Source organism: Natator depressus, chromosome 10 (genome assembly GCF_965152275.1).
Source record: "Natator depressus isolate rNatDep1 chromosome 10, rNatDep2.hap1, whole genome shotgun sequence".
Lineage (NCBI taxonomy): Eukaryota > Metazoa > Chordata > Testudines > Cheloniidae > Natator > Natator depressus.
The window spans coordinates 58724431-58742352 of NC_134243.1; the positions used below are offsets into that span (position 1 = coordinate 58724431).

Consider the following 17922-nt stretch of genomic DNA (forward strand, 5'->3'; position numbering starts at 1 on the left):
AATGTTCTCCTCTGGGAGCTTGTCCTCTAAATCTAGTGAGATAACCAGACATGGCCCTAAGGCAACCATTTTGAACACCAAGCAAGCTGACTGCTGCAGATTGCAACTCCCTTCTTTCCAGATAGTATTTAGCTTCATTTATGTCTTCTCTCTCACTCCTAAGGTGGTCGCACCTCCTGACCTGCACACTACTTCCTCCTATTGTACCCATCCAAATTTGGCATACAAATATTGTATGGATAACCCAAACTATCTTTCCCTGTGAGTGCAATACATCAAGTTTATTTTGCATAAGCTTTTTGAAGTTCTTGTCATAGATTAGGAAGCTAAACATAACCAAAGTTATCTGTAGAAGACCACACAATTTCTGAAATAGCTCATGTAGGACAGAACATTGTTGCATTAAGGTAACGTTATTACTGAAAGGCCATGGTGCTGACATGTCGAAGCTCTATTTTACATAATTCCCAATTTAAGAGGAATTCCCTGCATTGTCAGGACAGCATGAGGAAGCTGCTCCTATTTAAGCTGTATTCGCTCAGTGAATGAAGAGGCCATTGATCTCAGAACTGCCCAATACAGCTTTTAGCAGCACTAAACACATTCCAATTCAGGGACAAAAAGCCAAGACATTCAATTCAAGAGATGACCTGTCCAGTTTTCAGGATTTTTTGTTAAAGGAGAAAGCCAGCAGTGCTACTTGTACCCCCATAACAGCAGCAAGCTTAACCACCCAAATTGCCTAAACATACCACTTATTGGAGACTGTGGGGATGCAGATCTGTTAGTTCATATGTTACTGCAGGAAAAATACTGATGGTAATCTTCACAGTTAGCATTTGCAACCTGTAGTGTGCAACTCTATCAATATATAAAAGTGAATGTTGTTAAGCTTTTAGGTTAACAGACTCACCTTTTGTCTCTTCAGAATGTCAATTAACTTTAACTGTTTCTTGAAACCTGTCATTAGCTCTCCTTTTTGCTTCTCCAGTCTCTTGTTTGCTATTTTTAGTTCTTCCAGTTTTTTGTGCTCTTGGTTGGCTATGTCCTAGAGGAGGACAAAAACAACCTGTTATCTGTAGAATAGGCACAAAAGAAAACATACCAGCAATCTGCAATATTTCAGAAGGAGAAAAAGAGAGACATCAAAACTATTCTTTTACCAAAGCTTTTGACTTATACCCTTAAAAAAACAAAACCCCACACCTAGCTGATAACTGTCTTCTGTGCTATGAAGGCAGCAGAATTTATACTGGTATCACAATGTGCATTGCTTCTGTGTGTCTTAGATATGCATGATCAGTTGTAATCCATACCTATGTCCACATATTTATCTCTTCTTTCAAGCTGTCAGAGATCTGTTTGGGTGCCCCCTTTCAGCCACCCACCAAACTACTGTGAGGGGAATTCAAGCCTCTGGGTCCCTGGATCTTTGATTTAAGCCTCCAATGCCTGAATGGAGTCTGGCCACTGCCCCAATCTTGGGATCTGTAGGCACACTTGGGGAGCAGAGTAGCTGGCACCCCCTTCTGAGAGAAGGAACCCACTGTACAGCTGTCAAGCACATGGGTGCTCGGGTGACTCTTGACACTTGCTCATACCTAACAACACACCCTCTCCCAGAACTTCCACCTCAAAGGTGTGAAGCTTCCGGTTTATAATTCAACTCTTTCTCAAGGCTCATCATAATTGTGAAGCATATAAACACACACGATGCTTTGCACAAATCCAATGTATTATTGCTCTTTTACTTTATAAAGCACATAAATACAGTTCCTATAGAAAATAAACCCTGCATGCATTTTTCTTCACTAGGTTACTCCTCCCTTAGGAGTTGGAGGTGGGGGGCACTTCAGTGTCCAGGAAGGCATGGTTTCCCCTGCCTCACGCTGGGTGGCTTCTCACTCATGTCATGGAATCTCACCTTCCCCAGCTTGAGTGACCTTTCTCTCACCTTCCCAGCACTTCCTCTTCCTGGTGTGACTCCCTATTTTATATGCCTCCTTCCAATACCGGCCTTCCTTTATTTTGTTTCTTGTAACCTTCCACTGCTCCAAAATAACCCTCCCTCAAGGATGCAGTTACTTTCTCATAACTTTTGTGTGGCCAAAGTACTGTCATTATCCTTAATTACCTTTCCTCACTCTGGAGTGTGCCTGTCCTATCTGTAATGCTGGATAGACACAGAGGCATTCATGATACAGTTGTTTTTCATAGTAACATTTCATAATTCCATAAGATCAACCAGAATTTGTGTTGTAGAGATGGATTTCCAAATAGTTAAACATGTCTTCCTACCACATGCCAATGTCTGGCAGTCCAGTGCAGTAGAGAGAGAGACACTCCCTAGCTATGTTTTTTTCTTGATATAAGACAACATAGCTATTCAAGAGAAATAAACTGCTTTGCAGTTACAGGGTCAAATTTTGTCAACATGAATTATTTAACCTGTAAGTGAAATATAGTATTTATCCCCTTCCATCTCTAATCATGTACTGGACTCAAGCAGATGTTGTGGGGGAGAGGACGACACAAACTCCAGCACTACACTTTATATAACCAATATGACATTTTTCAACAAGGGTTGCAATATTCTCTATACAGCTAGAACGCTTGTCCAGATACTCAACCAATTTGTTACAGTATTCTAATTGCCTTTTTCCAGCTTTGGAATTGTCTATGAAAGACAAAACGCCCACAAAATTCTTATTGCCATCCATGATTTGAGGGTACTCGCTTATTACATGATCAAGCCCTTTGGTGATTTTTAAAGCATTTTTCAACAGGGGGTTATACTTAAATCAGTTTATTTTTTTAAACCACTACTGTACCTTATTGCTTTGCTTCAATTTATTCAGCTCCATTTTATACCTTTCTGCTTCCTCAAGAGCCCTATTTAAGCGAACTTCTGTGGCACTCTGACTGGTAGAAGCCTGCTTTTGTATGCGCTTTAGATTCTCTAGTTCCTAAATAAATTTAAAAAAGTGTGTTGAATAATGGCAAATCAATTAATCCCCCTATAAGCAACACATTTAGAGCAAGGGACATGGCAGAAAGCCTGATCTTGTTTGGCCCTGCAGAAGAATCAGACTTCACATCTCCTACTTTTATAGTTCTAGAATAGTTCTGCCTCCTCCCTCGCTGTCTTCCCCCCGCCCCCGAAATTCTTCTATCTGAATACCAAGACAGGGATCAATGAGACCAGAGGATTGCACCATGGGCTAGTGACACTGAATCAATGTTGCAAAACTTAAATCCCCTTGAGACAACTTGGTGTGCTGTCTAGTCTGGAAGACAGATCTAGAACCGTCTCTCCCTTCTGATGCTACTATTTGATAGTGCTGTGAGTGGGGAGAAGGTGAGGGGATAAGGAAAAGGTGGTGATATGTAGAGCAGAGTAAAATATAGAGATCAAAGGATGAAACTAACAGATTAAGGCCTGGTCTACACCAGAGGGGCGGATCGATCTAAGTTACGCAACTTCAGCTACGTGAATAACGTAGCTGAAGTTGACATACTTAGACCTACTCACAGCAGTGTCTTCACTGCGGTGAGTCGACTGCTGCCACTGCCCCGTCGACTCTGCCTGCACCTCTCACGGCAGTGGAGTACAGGAGTCGACGGGAGAGTGCTTGGGAGTCAATTTTTCGCTTCTATACTAGGTGCGATAAATCAACCCCAGCCGGATCGATCGCTGCCCGCTGATCCAGCAGGTAGTATAGACAAACCCTAAAACAAAGCAGAAGGAGACAAGAACATATGGTATCTTAGCAGAAATGGCAACTCTTGTTATTCACATGAAAGATGAGATGTCTCTACAAAAGAAGAGTCAGGTTTTGTAAAGTAATGAGTAGAGAAAGGCTAAATCATTTAGCCAAAAGATAACATTTAAGACATTACTCTCTTTTAAGTCTTCTCCCTGAATTTTTGTCTCTTTTTGGGACATTGCCCCACTTTTTCATATTTCTGATATCAATCCTGCTGAGGCCAAGAGGTTGTGTTGTTTTTTTTAAAATATGTGCCATTTGTGTTAGAAAGCTATCCTTCATGAATCTCTACAGGATGAATGACTTGATTATGTAAATGTCTGAAAGATAAATCTGTATAGAAAAGCATTGTGGCAAACTAACACTGGATCATATGGAGAGTGGAAGGATCCTGGACTTCTTCAAGCTGGACCCAGAGAACAGGAAGATGTGAAATCTAGAAAAAAAATGTGTGTCTGACTAAACCACCTAGATTCTACTGCTGAATTTCCTTCCCCCAAGATTTTGGACAAATGGAGTGGCTCTGCTACGCTACATTGTGTCAGTGACCAGGTCATATACAAGACTGAGGTAGGATTCACTTTTTTTACCTCTGGAACGTACACACATTTTCAGGTAAGATAACTTGGAAACATATATTCAGGCAATAAACAAACAACACAGTATGATCCTCTTCATAGCATCACCATCTCTTCTCTTGTGTTAAGATGGCAGAGCTCTGAATAAGGTCAATTGCTTGTCTCAGTCTTCAGTGCCATATACTCCACATTACATTAAAGAGAAATTCTAACTTTTGGAATAGAGCATTTCAGAACCTGGCAGCATAAAAGGATACAGGCAGTCCTTGACTTTACGACGTTAGACTTATGACGAACGGCACTTACGATGTTTCTGAATTGACACCCTGATTCAACTTACGATGTTGGTTTCGACTTTATGACGCTCAGTCCTGCAATGGCGTGGATTACAGTTCCAAGTTACGACGTTTCGACTTCTGATGCAATTTTCAGAAACCAATTCTGTCATAAGTCCGAGGACTGCCTGCATATTGCTTGCACAGTATGTAAGCTATCAGCTAACCTAATCATATAACAAAAGGATGGTTAAATGCTCTTTTAATGCTCTGTTTGACATTGGCTCCAGAGAATAATAGGATGCAGTGGGATTTTTGCAGATCTTTCAGTGGGGTTGTATTGTATTTTCATATCTTGTCAACTAATGCTACAAAAATAAATAGAACTTTATTTTCTAAGTAACCAGGATTTCTGCAAATCCTCCACAAACAATTTTTACTGAATTATGTTTCCCAATTAAGTATCTGGAGAAGGGGTGGAAATTACTGCATCAGGTCTTTTCAGATTTTTTTCTTAAATATTTTTGTTTAGAATAGCCTAATTTAGTTTAATTTCCAAAAATCATTGCTCTCCACTGCCCCTCTACAGTTACTTTAACAAAAGAGTTCAATTTCTCCATTTGCTCTTACAACTAAGGGTGGCCAAAAATAATGTTGAAAGAATGGAAAACTTGTCTTATGAAAGGAGACTCAGGGAGCTTGGCTTGTTTAGCCTAACTAAAAGAAGGTTGAGGGGAGATATGATTGCTCTCTATAAATATATCAGAGGGATAAATACCAGAGAGGGAGAGGAATTATTTAAACTCAGTACCAATGTGGACACAAGAACAAATGGATATAAACTGGCCACTAGGAAATTTAGATTAGAAATTAGACAAAGGTTTCTAACCATCAGAGGAGTGAAGTTTTGGAATAGCCTTCCGAGGGAAGCAGTGGGGGCAAAAGATCTATCTGGCTTTAAGATTAAACTCGATAAGTTTATGGAGGAGATGGTATGATGGGATAACATGGTTTTGGTAATTAAATATTCATGGTAAATAGGCCCAATGGCCTGTGATGGGTTATTAGATGGGGTAAGATCCGAGTTACCCGGGAAAGAATTTTCTGTAGTATCTGGCTGATGAATCTTGCCCATATGCTCAGGGTTTAGCTGATCGCCATATTTGGGGTCGGGAAGGAATTTTCCTCCAGGGCAGATTGGAAGGCCCTGGAGGTTTTTCGCCTTCCTCTGTAGCATGGGGCACGGGTCACTTGCTGGAGGATTCTCTGCTCCTTGAAGTCTTTAAACTACGATTTGAGGACTTCAATAGCACAGATATAGGTGTGAGGTTTTTTTGTAGGAGTGGTGGGTGAAATTCTGTGGCCTGCGTTGTGCAGGAGGTCAGACTAGATGATCATAATGGTCCCTTCTGACCTAAATATCTATGAATCTATGAAGACAATCAGATGAGCATGCTCAAAAACCACTAAGGTAAAAAGCATAGGGGATACTTGCCAGATAATGGTTTTAAAACTACTCAGCAGCAGAGCAGTCTCAAAAGGGACAACGCAAAGGCCTTAGGTATCAATATTCACAACAGCCAGAACAGAAATTTTTTGCGGGGAAAACCACAAAAACTTAGATCCAGGAATTTGTCTTATGAGGAGATAATAAAGTTATATTCTCTTCCTACCTAACATACATCCCAGAGGTGTTTCTGGTGGAATAAACCTAATTTCTGTATGGCTTAAATGACATTACCAACCATTCAAAGGTTACCTGGATTTTAAAGTAGCTTTTAAAATTAATCTGGACAATCAATGTCAAGTGTCAGCCACTGTACACACATATGAATATGATAAGTTTGGGACACTGAAACAGAGACAAAAACAATAATATATACTTTTTTAGAAGTTAAGCTCTTCCCTTGCTAAGGGTGCAGAGAAGATTACAAATTAAAAGAAAAGTTTTACTTTAGAGAAATGAAGCCAAAAGCACAAAAATAAAACAGAGGTTAAAACTTATGCTATCCCAACCCACATATACAGACTCTCTAGACTCCAAAGATGTCAGTCTTCAATATCTGTGATCAACATATAGTGCAGACTCAGCTTATGATATTCAGCCAAATTTTCTGAAACATATCTACCGTTCATCTCTTTAATTAAATATTAATTAGTCTTGAATAATGTACTACAAACTTTGCCAAAGAACAAATAGCTTTCAAAACCAAAAGATCAAGTCAGTAAGAGATTTAACCATTTAAAAACAAGAATGATTTTTTAAATCATGTTTACTGGTAGATAAAACTAAGTTTATGATTAAAAATATAAATGCTAATTGCCTAGGACAATCATACTTGTAAATTTAAGAGAACTATACTACTAACTAGATAGCTAGTTATACAGTACACACATTTTAGATATCTAAAATGTTCAGGCTTTTTTTCTTCTCTGCCTCCTCAATCCTGTAGACTACTATTGCTGTTACACATTACTATTTTCCTCCAAAAAAGGAATATTCTCATTCCTGACAAAACCAATAGTCAGGATGACTGCACCCTTATTCAATTTACCTGCAAAGCCCATAACTGGTTTTGGTTTGGTTTGGTTTGAAGTACTTACACAAAACAGGTTTTTTTCAAATTCTTCACTTAGTAGTTTAAAAATGCCAATGCGACATCATTTTATTAAACATATAAGAATAGAATGAAAGCATGTTTAATCATTGCTAGAGTGTAGTTTGATATCAAGGACATGTGGTTTAGGCTCCAAGTTGTGTGTTCAGTTTTCATTTAATCATTTTTAGATAATATTCTCTAGGTTGTTCAGATATGTTTGATTTTAATATTGACCTCTCCAGCTCTGAATAATTAAAGAAAAAAACACATGCTGCTCTTAGCTTAAGTTCCAAACAAACAAAGCTGTGTATGTGGGCCATCTGGTATAACCAGGCACTTCACAACTTTGCATATGTGGGTTGTACTTGGAGCCAGGTTGGTTTGGTTTTGATTCCTTAAAATCAGAGTGTGATTATTTTAAAGGGGCACAGTCAACTTACCAAAAAATAAAAACAAAGCAAACGCACACATACACACCCTCCACCCACCCACCCACCAATAAAAAAACACCCCTATGTTGAATGGTGTTTTATTTTAAATCTACTATTGTTACAACAAGGTTGCTATAACTAAAATAATTAGAGAAATTAAATATTTCCCCTACTTTTTGTTTCCTCCTTTGTGAACTTGACTGCACTTTGTGTATGTATAGTCAGTGTCACCTGCCTCTAGTGATGTTCTACACAAGAATGAGGGGGGAAATTAAACATAGGAAAATGTGATTGTAAAACCTTAAAACTGTTGGGGGACCCTGGGACAAAATCTAAAACTATTCAATCTTTTTTAAAAAATGGGTTGACTGGACACTATCTTTAAATCAAAATGTACAGCATCAGTATAAGCAGAAGTCAGTATGTTAACTGCAGATTTGACTGTAAAGCAGGGCCAGCCTTACGTAGGGGTGAACTGGGTGAAAGCCCAGAGTGCTGTTATAAACAGGGTGCCTCTGGAGCAGAGGTGCCTGTCCCCCTGCTGCTCTGCAGCCCTACCACTCAGCCCCCTGCCTTGGAGCTGCCCCGGCCAACTGCTCCCTGGGAGCTTCCCGTTTGCTGTACGGGAGGGTGGGAGGGAGGAGGGTGCTGATGTCAGGGTGTCCCCTGCCTCCCCCTGCCTATGTACCCCATCTCCACAGAGCGGGTGGGGTGTGTGTGTGTGTGAGAGAGGACAGGGCTCACCAAGAGAGGGAGGGAGCTGCTGGCAGGGGCTGCAGCTGTGTCTGAAAGAGCTTTCCGTCAGGCTGGTGAGTGCAGCTCTCTTAAAGGGGCAGCGCGCGGTCTCTCACACAGTCCCCCAGCTCACACACGCTGTCTCTTTCACACTCACCCCTCTCAAAAGATACTTATATTGTTGTTACTTGTTGGTAGTTCCTGCAATGCATGTATGTTCTCTGTAATTTTGTTCTTTCAAAGTGCTGTTATTTTAGTTTTTTGACTGGTCTGTGCATTTCATAATTTTATTTCTCTCTCATGCTTACATTTAATTCTTTGACTAGTGAGTTCTAAAATGCCTAACCTATCCTGGCTGGAGTAATTATCATTACTACTTTTATCATCATATTGTGCTTGGTCATTCATTATTTAAAGTGGTACAATCAAATAATAGTATCCTTCTAGAATGTAACTTTAGCTTGTACTAACCTTAGCCGTGCCAGTTCAAAAAACATTAGTTAAACACATAACTTTAGATACTGGGCAGATGAAGCTTGCTTATTTTCAAATTGTATTTTTAGTTATATCTGTAAAATAACTTAAAATTTGCATGAAAATAAATGCAGTTCCAGCTATGATACCAATAGTAATGATGGAGTCAAATGTTAGTGAGTCATAGAATATCAGAGTTGGAAGGGACCTCAGGAGGTCACCTCGTCTAAACCCCTGCTCAAAGAAGGACCAATCCCCCATTTTTTGCCCCAGATCCCTAAATGGCCCCCTCGAGGGCTGAACTCACAACCCTGGGTTTAGCAGGCCAATGCTCAAACCACTGAGCTATCCCTCCCCATCACATACATGATCGGTAAACATAAATGCCAAAATAATTAGAAAAATAAATTCCCTTTCTTAATAAAAGAGAAAAAAACATAACATTTGTTAAAATTATGTTTTTAGTGAAAAACAATTGACTAAAATAGAGTAGATAATGGCAGTAACACAGATTTTAAGCAGATTTTATTTATTTTTATGTATCTCTAATAAAGATAGTGTACAAAGTATCAAACGTGTGTTTCTGATATCTGTGTTAAAGCTCTAGAACTGATACCTCAAGGCATGGGTTGGGAATATCTTGCTGTATTATCTCCTGATTGTTCTAAATTTACATATAAGCTTTAAACGTGGCTTTAACTGGAGTTTGTATACATATATTTTTTCTTTATATAACAATTAGATACAATGCTCCTGTCAGCTAATTCCTAAGTTATCAGCTTCAAAAACCTTTTTTTTAGTTTTTAGTTTTAGAGTTTTTAGGTGCCTAAGCAGTCCTTGGAATCATGGTTAAAGTTTCCTCCCCGCCAAATCTGAAATGGAGCCCTGGCTGAGCCAGGAGCGCCATGGGCTCTGGCAAGATGTAGTCCCCCATGTAGCGCATAGCCTTGAGCCACATGCCAAGCATCAGGCACCACAAGCCACAGCAGCAGCACAGAAAGCAATAGACCATATACCATGCCACCCTTACTTCTGCGCTGCTGCTGTTGCCTTACCTGTCAGTATTAGGCTGCCCTGCCAGTGGTTAATTTGTGCCAGGGCTGAGCTCTAGCCTCTGGCATCTCTTTCAATACAAATTAAACACTGGGGAAAGGAGTGGGGCCCAGAGGTGATGGGGGTTGGGAAGCGCAGGGAGTCCGTGGGGGCCAGGAGTGATGGGGTGGGGGTGCCAAAATACAAGTTCGCCCAGGGTGCCATTTTCCCAAAGGCCGGCCCTACTGTAAAGCAATTCAGGTAAAGGATGTACTTGTGGCAATTATATATTTTTTCCTTCAAGTAAGGTTAAGGAAATTAAATGAATGGCTGCATTACCTTTTCTACTGCAGTGAGCTGTTGCTGTAATCCTTCATTTTTCCTGTTAGCTTCCTCTGACAGCATTTTGTACTTTTCAATTTGAAACTGTTGAGTACTGATTGTTCGCTGGAGTCTAGCACTTTCTTCCTCAGTTTCTTTAACACGAGAGTTTAAATTCCGATTCTCATCATCCTGTCAGTCAATAATTCGTAAATTTAGAAATCAATGAATGTTTTAAGAACGTGTTAGGATGAGAAAGCGTTTTTCTACATCTTAATATGGAGTCATTAGTTCATGGTTTTTGCAGATATTGTTGTGATCACTAGTGTCTCTTAATTTTTAAAAAGTTTTTAAAACAACATTTCTCATAAGCAATACCTGATAACTCACAGTGCAGTTCACAATCCAGTTTGGTTAACAAAAAAATAAAAATCTTAAATTTTGCTCTTAGTCAACACTTCAGTAAATGTTAATTTTCTACCAAATTTTTTCTAGTCTTATTTGAACAATATGCCAAATTAGATATATGCTTTAAATAAAACTTCAGTAATTTAAGGTTCAAGGCACGGAAGATCACAGCACAATACTGTGATAGCCATCATTAGTTATAGAACAGAGGTGGGCAAACTACAGCCTGCCTGGCGCCTGAGCTCCTGGCTGGGGAGGCTAGCTCCCGGCCCCTCCCCTGCTGTCCCCCCACCCCCGCAGCCACACCGCCACACGGCCAGCGCTCTGGGCAGCAGGGCTGTGCACTCCTGCAGCACAGAGTGGCAGTGTGTCTAGCTCTGGCCAGGCAGCGCGGCTGCCAGACATGCTGCTCTGAGCAGCATAGTAAGGGGTTGGGGGGTTGGGTAAGGGCCAGGGGGTCACAGGGGGCAGTCAGGGTACAGGGAGCAGGGGGTGGTTGGATGGGGCAGAGGTTCTGGGGGGGCAGGGGATGGGGAACGGGGGGAGGTTAGACTGGGGGGATCCCGGGGGGCAGTTATGGGTGGGGGTCTCGGGAGGGGGCGGTCAGAGGACAAGGAGTGGGGGGGGGGTTGGATGCGTGGGCAGTTTTGAGGGGGGCAGTCAGGGGGCGGGAAGTGGGAGGAGGTGGGGGCCAGGCTGTTTGGGGAGGCACAGCCTTCCATACAGTTTTGCACCCCTGTGTGGCCCTTGGGCCAAAAAGTTTGCCCACCCTGTTATAGAATATATAGTAAAGCCATGCAGATGTTCTACAATGTAAATTCAGAACAGTAACATACTTGTGAGAATGTATATAAATAAATGTTTAAAAAAATCTCACTAAGGAGAAAGGGTGGATACTTTGAATTTTCATCACAATTACAATATTGTAATTACAATAATTACAATACAATAAAGAATAATCAATACCCAACTTTTAGTGAGATCACTGATTTTTGAGTTACAATCACAGCTCATATTCTTGGATACCTCAAGTACCCAAATTCATGTTTATTTTAAAATCAAGTGGTATACAGCAACAGCTGAATTTTCATGTCCTATTTACCAAATTACATCCCTATTTTAAATAATTTTATGATTTAGAAATCATTTTTCCTTTTAGAGCATGAAATATCTTGAATATTGTCTTATAAATCAGTGTTAATACAGACAAGTCAAAAGACTTGGGAAAAAAAATCAAGCCACATCCAAAAGTTTTTGAGGAGAAAGTTTCTTCAACTTTTAAGAGAATAAAACTGCCCCACACCCCTGAAAACAAAACAAAAACAAAAAAACCCCACTAACATGAACCTCTTTGGGAGGAAATCGGCCTTTTGCTATATCCCAAAATTCAACAAACAGTAAAAATGATACATGTTAATGATATCCAGTATGCTACTTATACATAGGGTTGCCAGGCATCCAGTTTTCGACCAGAACGCCCGGTCGAAAAGGGGCCCTGGCGGCTCCGGTCAGCACTGCTGACTGGGCCACTAAAAGTCTGGTTGGCGGCGCAGCGGCACTAAGGCAGGCTTCCTGCCTGCCTTAGCTCCGCGCAGCTCATGGAAGTGGCCGGCATGTCCCTGCAGACTCTAGGCACAGGGGCGGCCAGGGAGGCTCTTCATGCTGCCCCCACCTCAAGCGCCAGATCCGCAGCTCCCATTGGCTGGGAACCATGGCCAGTGGAAGCTGCAGGGATGGCGCCTGTGGGCACGGGTAGCATGCACCATTCAGAACTGCCTGGCCAGACCTCCACCTAGGGGCTGGACATGCCAGCTACTTCCGGGAGCAGCGCAGAGCCAGGGCAGGCAGGGAGTCTGCCTTAGCCCTGCTGCACTGCCTACCAAGACCCGCCTGAGGTAAACGCCGCCTGGCCAGAGTCCACACCCTGAACTCTCTGCCCCAGATTGGAACCTTCTCCCGCACCCTAACTCTCTCCCAGACCCTGCACCCCCACCCACATCTTGAAAAACAGTAACAGTATTTTTTTCTTTTAGTGGTTGCAGACATGTATTTCACTTGTCTAGTAGGAAGTAGGGCTCTGAGTCTACTGAAATAGTGACTGCAGAACTGCCTTCCCAAAGTTTGTATCTGACTTGATGCCATAGTAATCGCATAATGTTTCTCAAAAGTATATACAGAAGACCATGTTGCAGCCCTACAAATATCCAATATTGAAACATTGCTGACAAATGCAATCGATGTAGCCTGAGGCCTTGTCGAATGACCCGATAACATCTGTGGGGGCATGGTCTGAGCTACTTCATAAGCTGTAGTAATGCAGGAAGTTATCCACCTGGCAACTGTCTGCACAGAAACCACCTGTCCTTCCATCCCATCCACATAAGAGACAAAAAGCCAATTTGATGAATAAATGATTTGGTCTTTTCCTGAAAGAACACCAGGCACCACCTCAGATCTAACATATGAAGCCATTGTTCATCTGCATTTGAGTGCGGCTTAGGAAAATACAGGTAAATAAATAACCTGGTTAAGGTGAAACTACTCTGGACAAAAACTTTGGATGTAGCTCAAGAAAACTTTGTCTTAGAAGAACTGTCTATGGGAGGCTTTGCCATAAGGGCCTGCATTTCACTGACTTTTCTTGTCGAAGTTATAGCAACAAGAACGACTGTCTTTTAGGAAAGGAGAGACAATGGATCATGTTGCTAATGGCTCAAACAGAGGACCAGTGAGGATGGCCAGAATAGCACTCCTCCAAGAAGAGGAGAAAGAATCTCTCTGAGCATTGGAATGACTCTGATTAGTTTTAATGGAGTTCTTCTCCTCAGGGCACCAGGGGAAGGGGACCGGAGTCGTTTTCTCCAAGGAGAAGAATCTGGATCTGGCAGCCTATCTAGGGTCCACACCAGCTCAGAAGACTGACAGGCCTGGTGATCTGCAAAGGGCCCCAGGGCCAAAACTAGCTTCATGGCATGTTCCATGTGGTGCTATTTTAAACATAAATCCTGAGCAACCTGAATCCTTTCCTTAAAGAAGCGACAAATGGAGAACTTTTCCTTTACATGCCCCTCTCCTAGACACAGCAAACATTACATGTGGAGGATCGCTTTGGGGGATAGCCACCACAAACAAAGGACAGTCCTTAAATCCTGGTGAGGGCACAGTATCGTGTAACATTATAAATGGAAGTAATTCCTACACTAACTACAAGGATACTACTAATTAACTATTTACAGATAATCTCACTGTTGTCATGTAAAATCTGCGTGGGAAGATCCAACACAAGCTGTGGGCAGTGAGAAGGAAACGAGGGGGGTCGAAGTGCCACTGACCTTATATAGACATAGGAGGGGCTGCTACAAGAGCCAAATAATGTAACCACTACCCTGACAGGTACTGCTAAGCAAAGTTATCCAGTTTCAGTACACTGGGCATGCATGCATCTGAGTGGAATATTTGTCTACAACCAGTTGAAGAAGAACCTCATTTATCACAGCTATCACAGAATTGCACTGGGAGAGAGGAGGTCTCTACGGTAAACTAGCCCCAAAACCATTTAGGGTTTTGCAACTGCCAACACCTTAAATAGCACCAGAAATAGGCAGTCAGTCAGTATATATCACGCAGTACAAGTGTAATATATTCTCTGTGTTAAAACATTTTATAAGTGGGAAGCTGCATTAACTTTACATTCTTAATTGCCTTAAGGACCAGCTCAAAGTACAAAGTAGTGCAGTAAGTCTAATCTTGAAAGGAAGACAGGACAGTGTTCAGGTTCAGATTTTTGTTTTGTTTTCAGAACAGCCACATTCTGTTTTGAAAATTGCTCCTCGCCTATAAATTGGATCACACAGAATATGATGGTTTAAAACATCATATGCATTTTTTTAAATTATACTTTTAAATCTTTAGACTAAAGATTAAATATGTATAAAACACAGAAAACAATATTGTAAGCTCTGGGTTCATAAAGAGAAAAAAATTGTTGTGTAGAACCCTCACTCTCTAATAACTGAAGCTATAGCATCCCACTATGTATCCTAATATAGCCTAATTAATGACAGGGTTAAATGGAAGGGGAACATATTCAGTCTCTACTGAATAAGAACACTCATTTCTTACCTTTTTACTACATTCACGTACTATAGTATCCAGCTCCTCCTGCATAACACGCAGCTTTGCCTTAAGAAATCTGATCTGGGCTTCTGTGAATTTAAATAGTCACATTTAATACCCTTAACTTATAAATATTTCTATGAAATATGACTGATTTTTATTTGCTTTGATTCAAACTGGATCACGTTAGGAACAAATTGTTGTTAACTGTAGACTTGTTTACAAAATACACCATACATACTGTTTAACACAATTATGCAAAAAACTAATTTCCAAATAAAATTTTCATGTAAGTTGCTTGTTCTTATACCAAGTTGTGGATAGCTTTTTTTTTTTAAAGACTTACTAAACTCTGCACTCTTAAAACGTAAAAAACCGATAACTGTGGAAATGGCATCTCTATGCTGATCCACAGCACAGGTAGAGAGATTGGATAGGAAGTGCAAGCTTCCCCAAAACTGTTGTGACAATGTGCCTTAAGGAACCACAACTGAAAGTGAAAAGGTAGTGCAGTCTTCATGCAGATTCAGCCCAAAGCCCCTCTACTGTGACTGACTGCCATTAAGGATGTCTACTCTGAGGATGGTATCTGTGATAGGGAACTGAACTGGGATCACCAAATCATTTCACATAGGCCAGTGCAATGGCTGTTGGATAGTTACTACTATCAATTTTGGCTGGATTTTAAATAGGGAAATGGCTCTATGTTCCATTACTCTTGAGCCATCTAGCTTTCAAGCAGTAAGTGCTGAGGGTTTTTTGTTCAGTTACAGTGAAATTCACCCATCCCTGCTTAAAGCTTGAGTAACTGGCTTTTGTGGAGGTAATTTTGTGGGGGCCGGGTGGATGGAACTGACACCTCAAACCACAGACAAGCCACTATTCTAGCAGAATGGAACAGACCACTACCTCACTATGTTATTTACCTGAGATTTTTGGGCCATTGATAATCCATTTATTGTGAACCCAGTAACCTCTCTCTTGTCTGTCACCAATGATTCCATCTGTACTGGCCTATTTAGAACATTAACTGCTAAATTCTGGTGTCTAGGAGACATTCAGGCATGTATTCCAACTGTCTGTGGATGATCTTAGAAGCAGAAATCAGTCCAAGGTCTTTTTCAGCCTCCAGATCTGGTTATAGGAAACAGTCTCCAATGCTCAAACACAGAGTTCAATCAATAACTCTCTCAGGCTAGATAACCATGTGGTGTTAGTTCAAGATGTCTTGTTTCCATTGCCAGACACTAAATTAATCCCTTTCTCCATCCTGAATTTATCTAGCTGATGGTTCTAATATTCTCCACAGCACACTTGTACTTTAGCTGAGAACTCAGAGTCACAAAACAAATAATCTGAGAGTTTCACATAGATTCCCCTTGATAGGTATTCCCAAAGTGTCTCATACAAATCACAGAAGGCTGAAGATCAAGCAACTCCTACCTTGAATCCTGTGTCAAGTATTGATTGTTATCACCATGCAGTTAGACACCAACACCATAGCATTTTGACAATGTAATAAGCCTCTAACTTCACGCTTCCTTTCACACTATGGGACTATGTGACGGGGTGTATCAGGCCCTTTGAGGCCCCCTGTTGGAGGCCTCGTGGTTCTACCACACCCCACCCCAGGAAAGGAGCAGCAAAGATGGAGCCTTTAGGCCTGCCTAGAAAAACTGCAGAGAAGTAGCCAATCAGAGCGCAGCAGGCTCAGTTAAAAGTAGCTGTAGGGCCTAAGCACGTCAGTGCCTGGCTGGGACCAGAGGAGCAAGGAAGGGTGCTCTTTTCTGGAGCTCAAGGGAGAACCAGAAAATGGGTTCTGGTGACACGGGTATTTAATGAGAAAGAAGAGGAGTTGAGAACTTCAGCCCCAAGGTAAGGGCGAAGAGAAAGGGGCTATGTGGGAAGAGGCTCAGAGAATAGCAGCAGTGAAGAAGAGGCAGTGGTATGTGGCTACTGTTTATAGGCTCCCTGGATTGGGACCCAGAGTAGTAAACAAGCCCGGGTTCCCCCACCGGCCACTAGTGAAGTGGCCAAATCCTCAAGAAGGGCACAAGTTTCGTTTACAGGCCCAAGCAAAGGGCTGGAATTTAAAGGGCTCAGGGACAGGGCTGAAGACCTTGATAAGGCCAGACAGACTGTCTGGTGAACTCTTGGTTACCACCCACCCCCAGAAGGGGACTAAAATTAAGGAGTGACCTGGCTGGAGAGCTGGAACACCAGACAACTGTTGAGGACACAGAGTCTCCAGGGAGAAAGAATTGGGGGTAGTGATCCATAACAGGGCAGGGATAGGCTTCAAGCTAGCCCAGAAGGGGCTTAGAACTGCTCAGAGACAGGAGTGCAGACACCAAAAAGGTCACAGTGATAGTCCTTGTTGGACTTTTGTCACCCCGGAAGGGATTAGTCCCTCTCAGACTGTGTGTGACTTAGCTAGTGGGTCAGCCCTCCAAAGACGTGCCTGCAAAGGTCAACAACTTGCAGGCAGCACCAGGAAAAAGTGCAGGATCACACACAGCTGACAGGAGGTGCCCATGAGAGGTGAGTGCACCCTGTCACAGACTCCACATAAACCATTTCATAACTCTACCAGCTTGTCATACCACAGCCAAAAAGGCAGGTGTGCATCATGCCTTTAGCTTCACTGACAAAATCCTTTCTCATATTCTAGTTATTTCTACGCCTAGTGTAAAAACACCATTTGGAGTGAGAAAGGATCCAAAGGTTCCTCATTTAAGCATTGTAGCTAAAACATTACTTCATAAGCTACTTACCCAAGATCCACAGCATGGATCTGATGAAAGGATTTAGCCCTAAAGACAAAGGCTGTGAAAGGATTTTTATCTTATGGAAATACAGCCCTAAAACCAAATCCTGCCCTTGGGTACATATTTGCAACTCCCAATAAAGTTAAAAAAAGTTATGCACTGATCTAAAGTCACAATTTTGTCCCAAATAACTCATATGACCTCCTTCCAGAAGGGGCTGATGCACTGCTAAAGAACAAAGGTAAGCTAGGTTTCCAGTGGAGTGGGGACACCAACCCATTCTTTCCATGTTTATTTGTATGTGACCTAGGAACACACAAAGAAAAAAGTCCCATCTTGTTCCCCTCACCCACTCTCCAGAGCAGAAATCTGAACATAATTTAAGAGTTATAAAACTTTCTCCTATAATCTATACAG

At 41.6% G+C, this 17922-nt stretch overlaps 1 protein-coding gene across 5 annotated transcripts in view; it reads right to left on the reverse strand.

Annotated features, from left to right (window-relative positions):
- Positions 1-17922, reverse strand: part of TEX9 (testis expressed 9) — a 44641-nt gene that overhangs the window by 5081 nt on the left and 21638 nt on the right. For 4 of the 5 annotated variants that reach the window (XM_074966298.1, XM_074966293.1, XM_074966297.1 and 1 more), the window contains 4 exons: positions 14744-14826; positions 10232-10405; positions 2832-2966; positions 914-1048 (listed from right to left, as the gene is read on the reverse strand). In XM_074966298.1, coding sequence (XP_074822399.1) covers positions 914-1048; positions 2832-2966; positions 10232-10405; positions 14744-14826 — 527 coding nt within the window. The remainder of the gene's footprint in view (positions 1-913; positions 1049-2831; positions 2967-10231; positions 10406-14743; positions 14827-17922) is intronic. The other variant, XM_074966294.1, reaches the window with a different exon arrangement.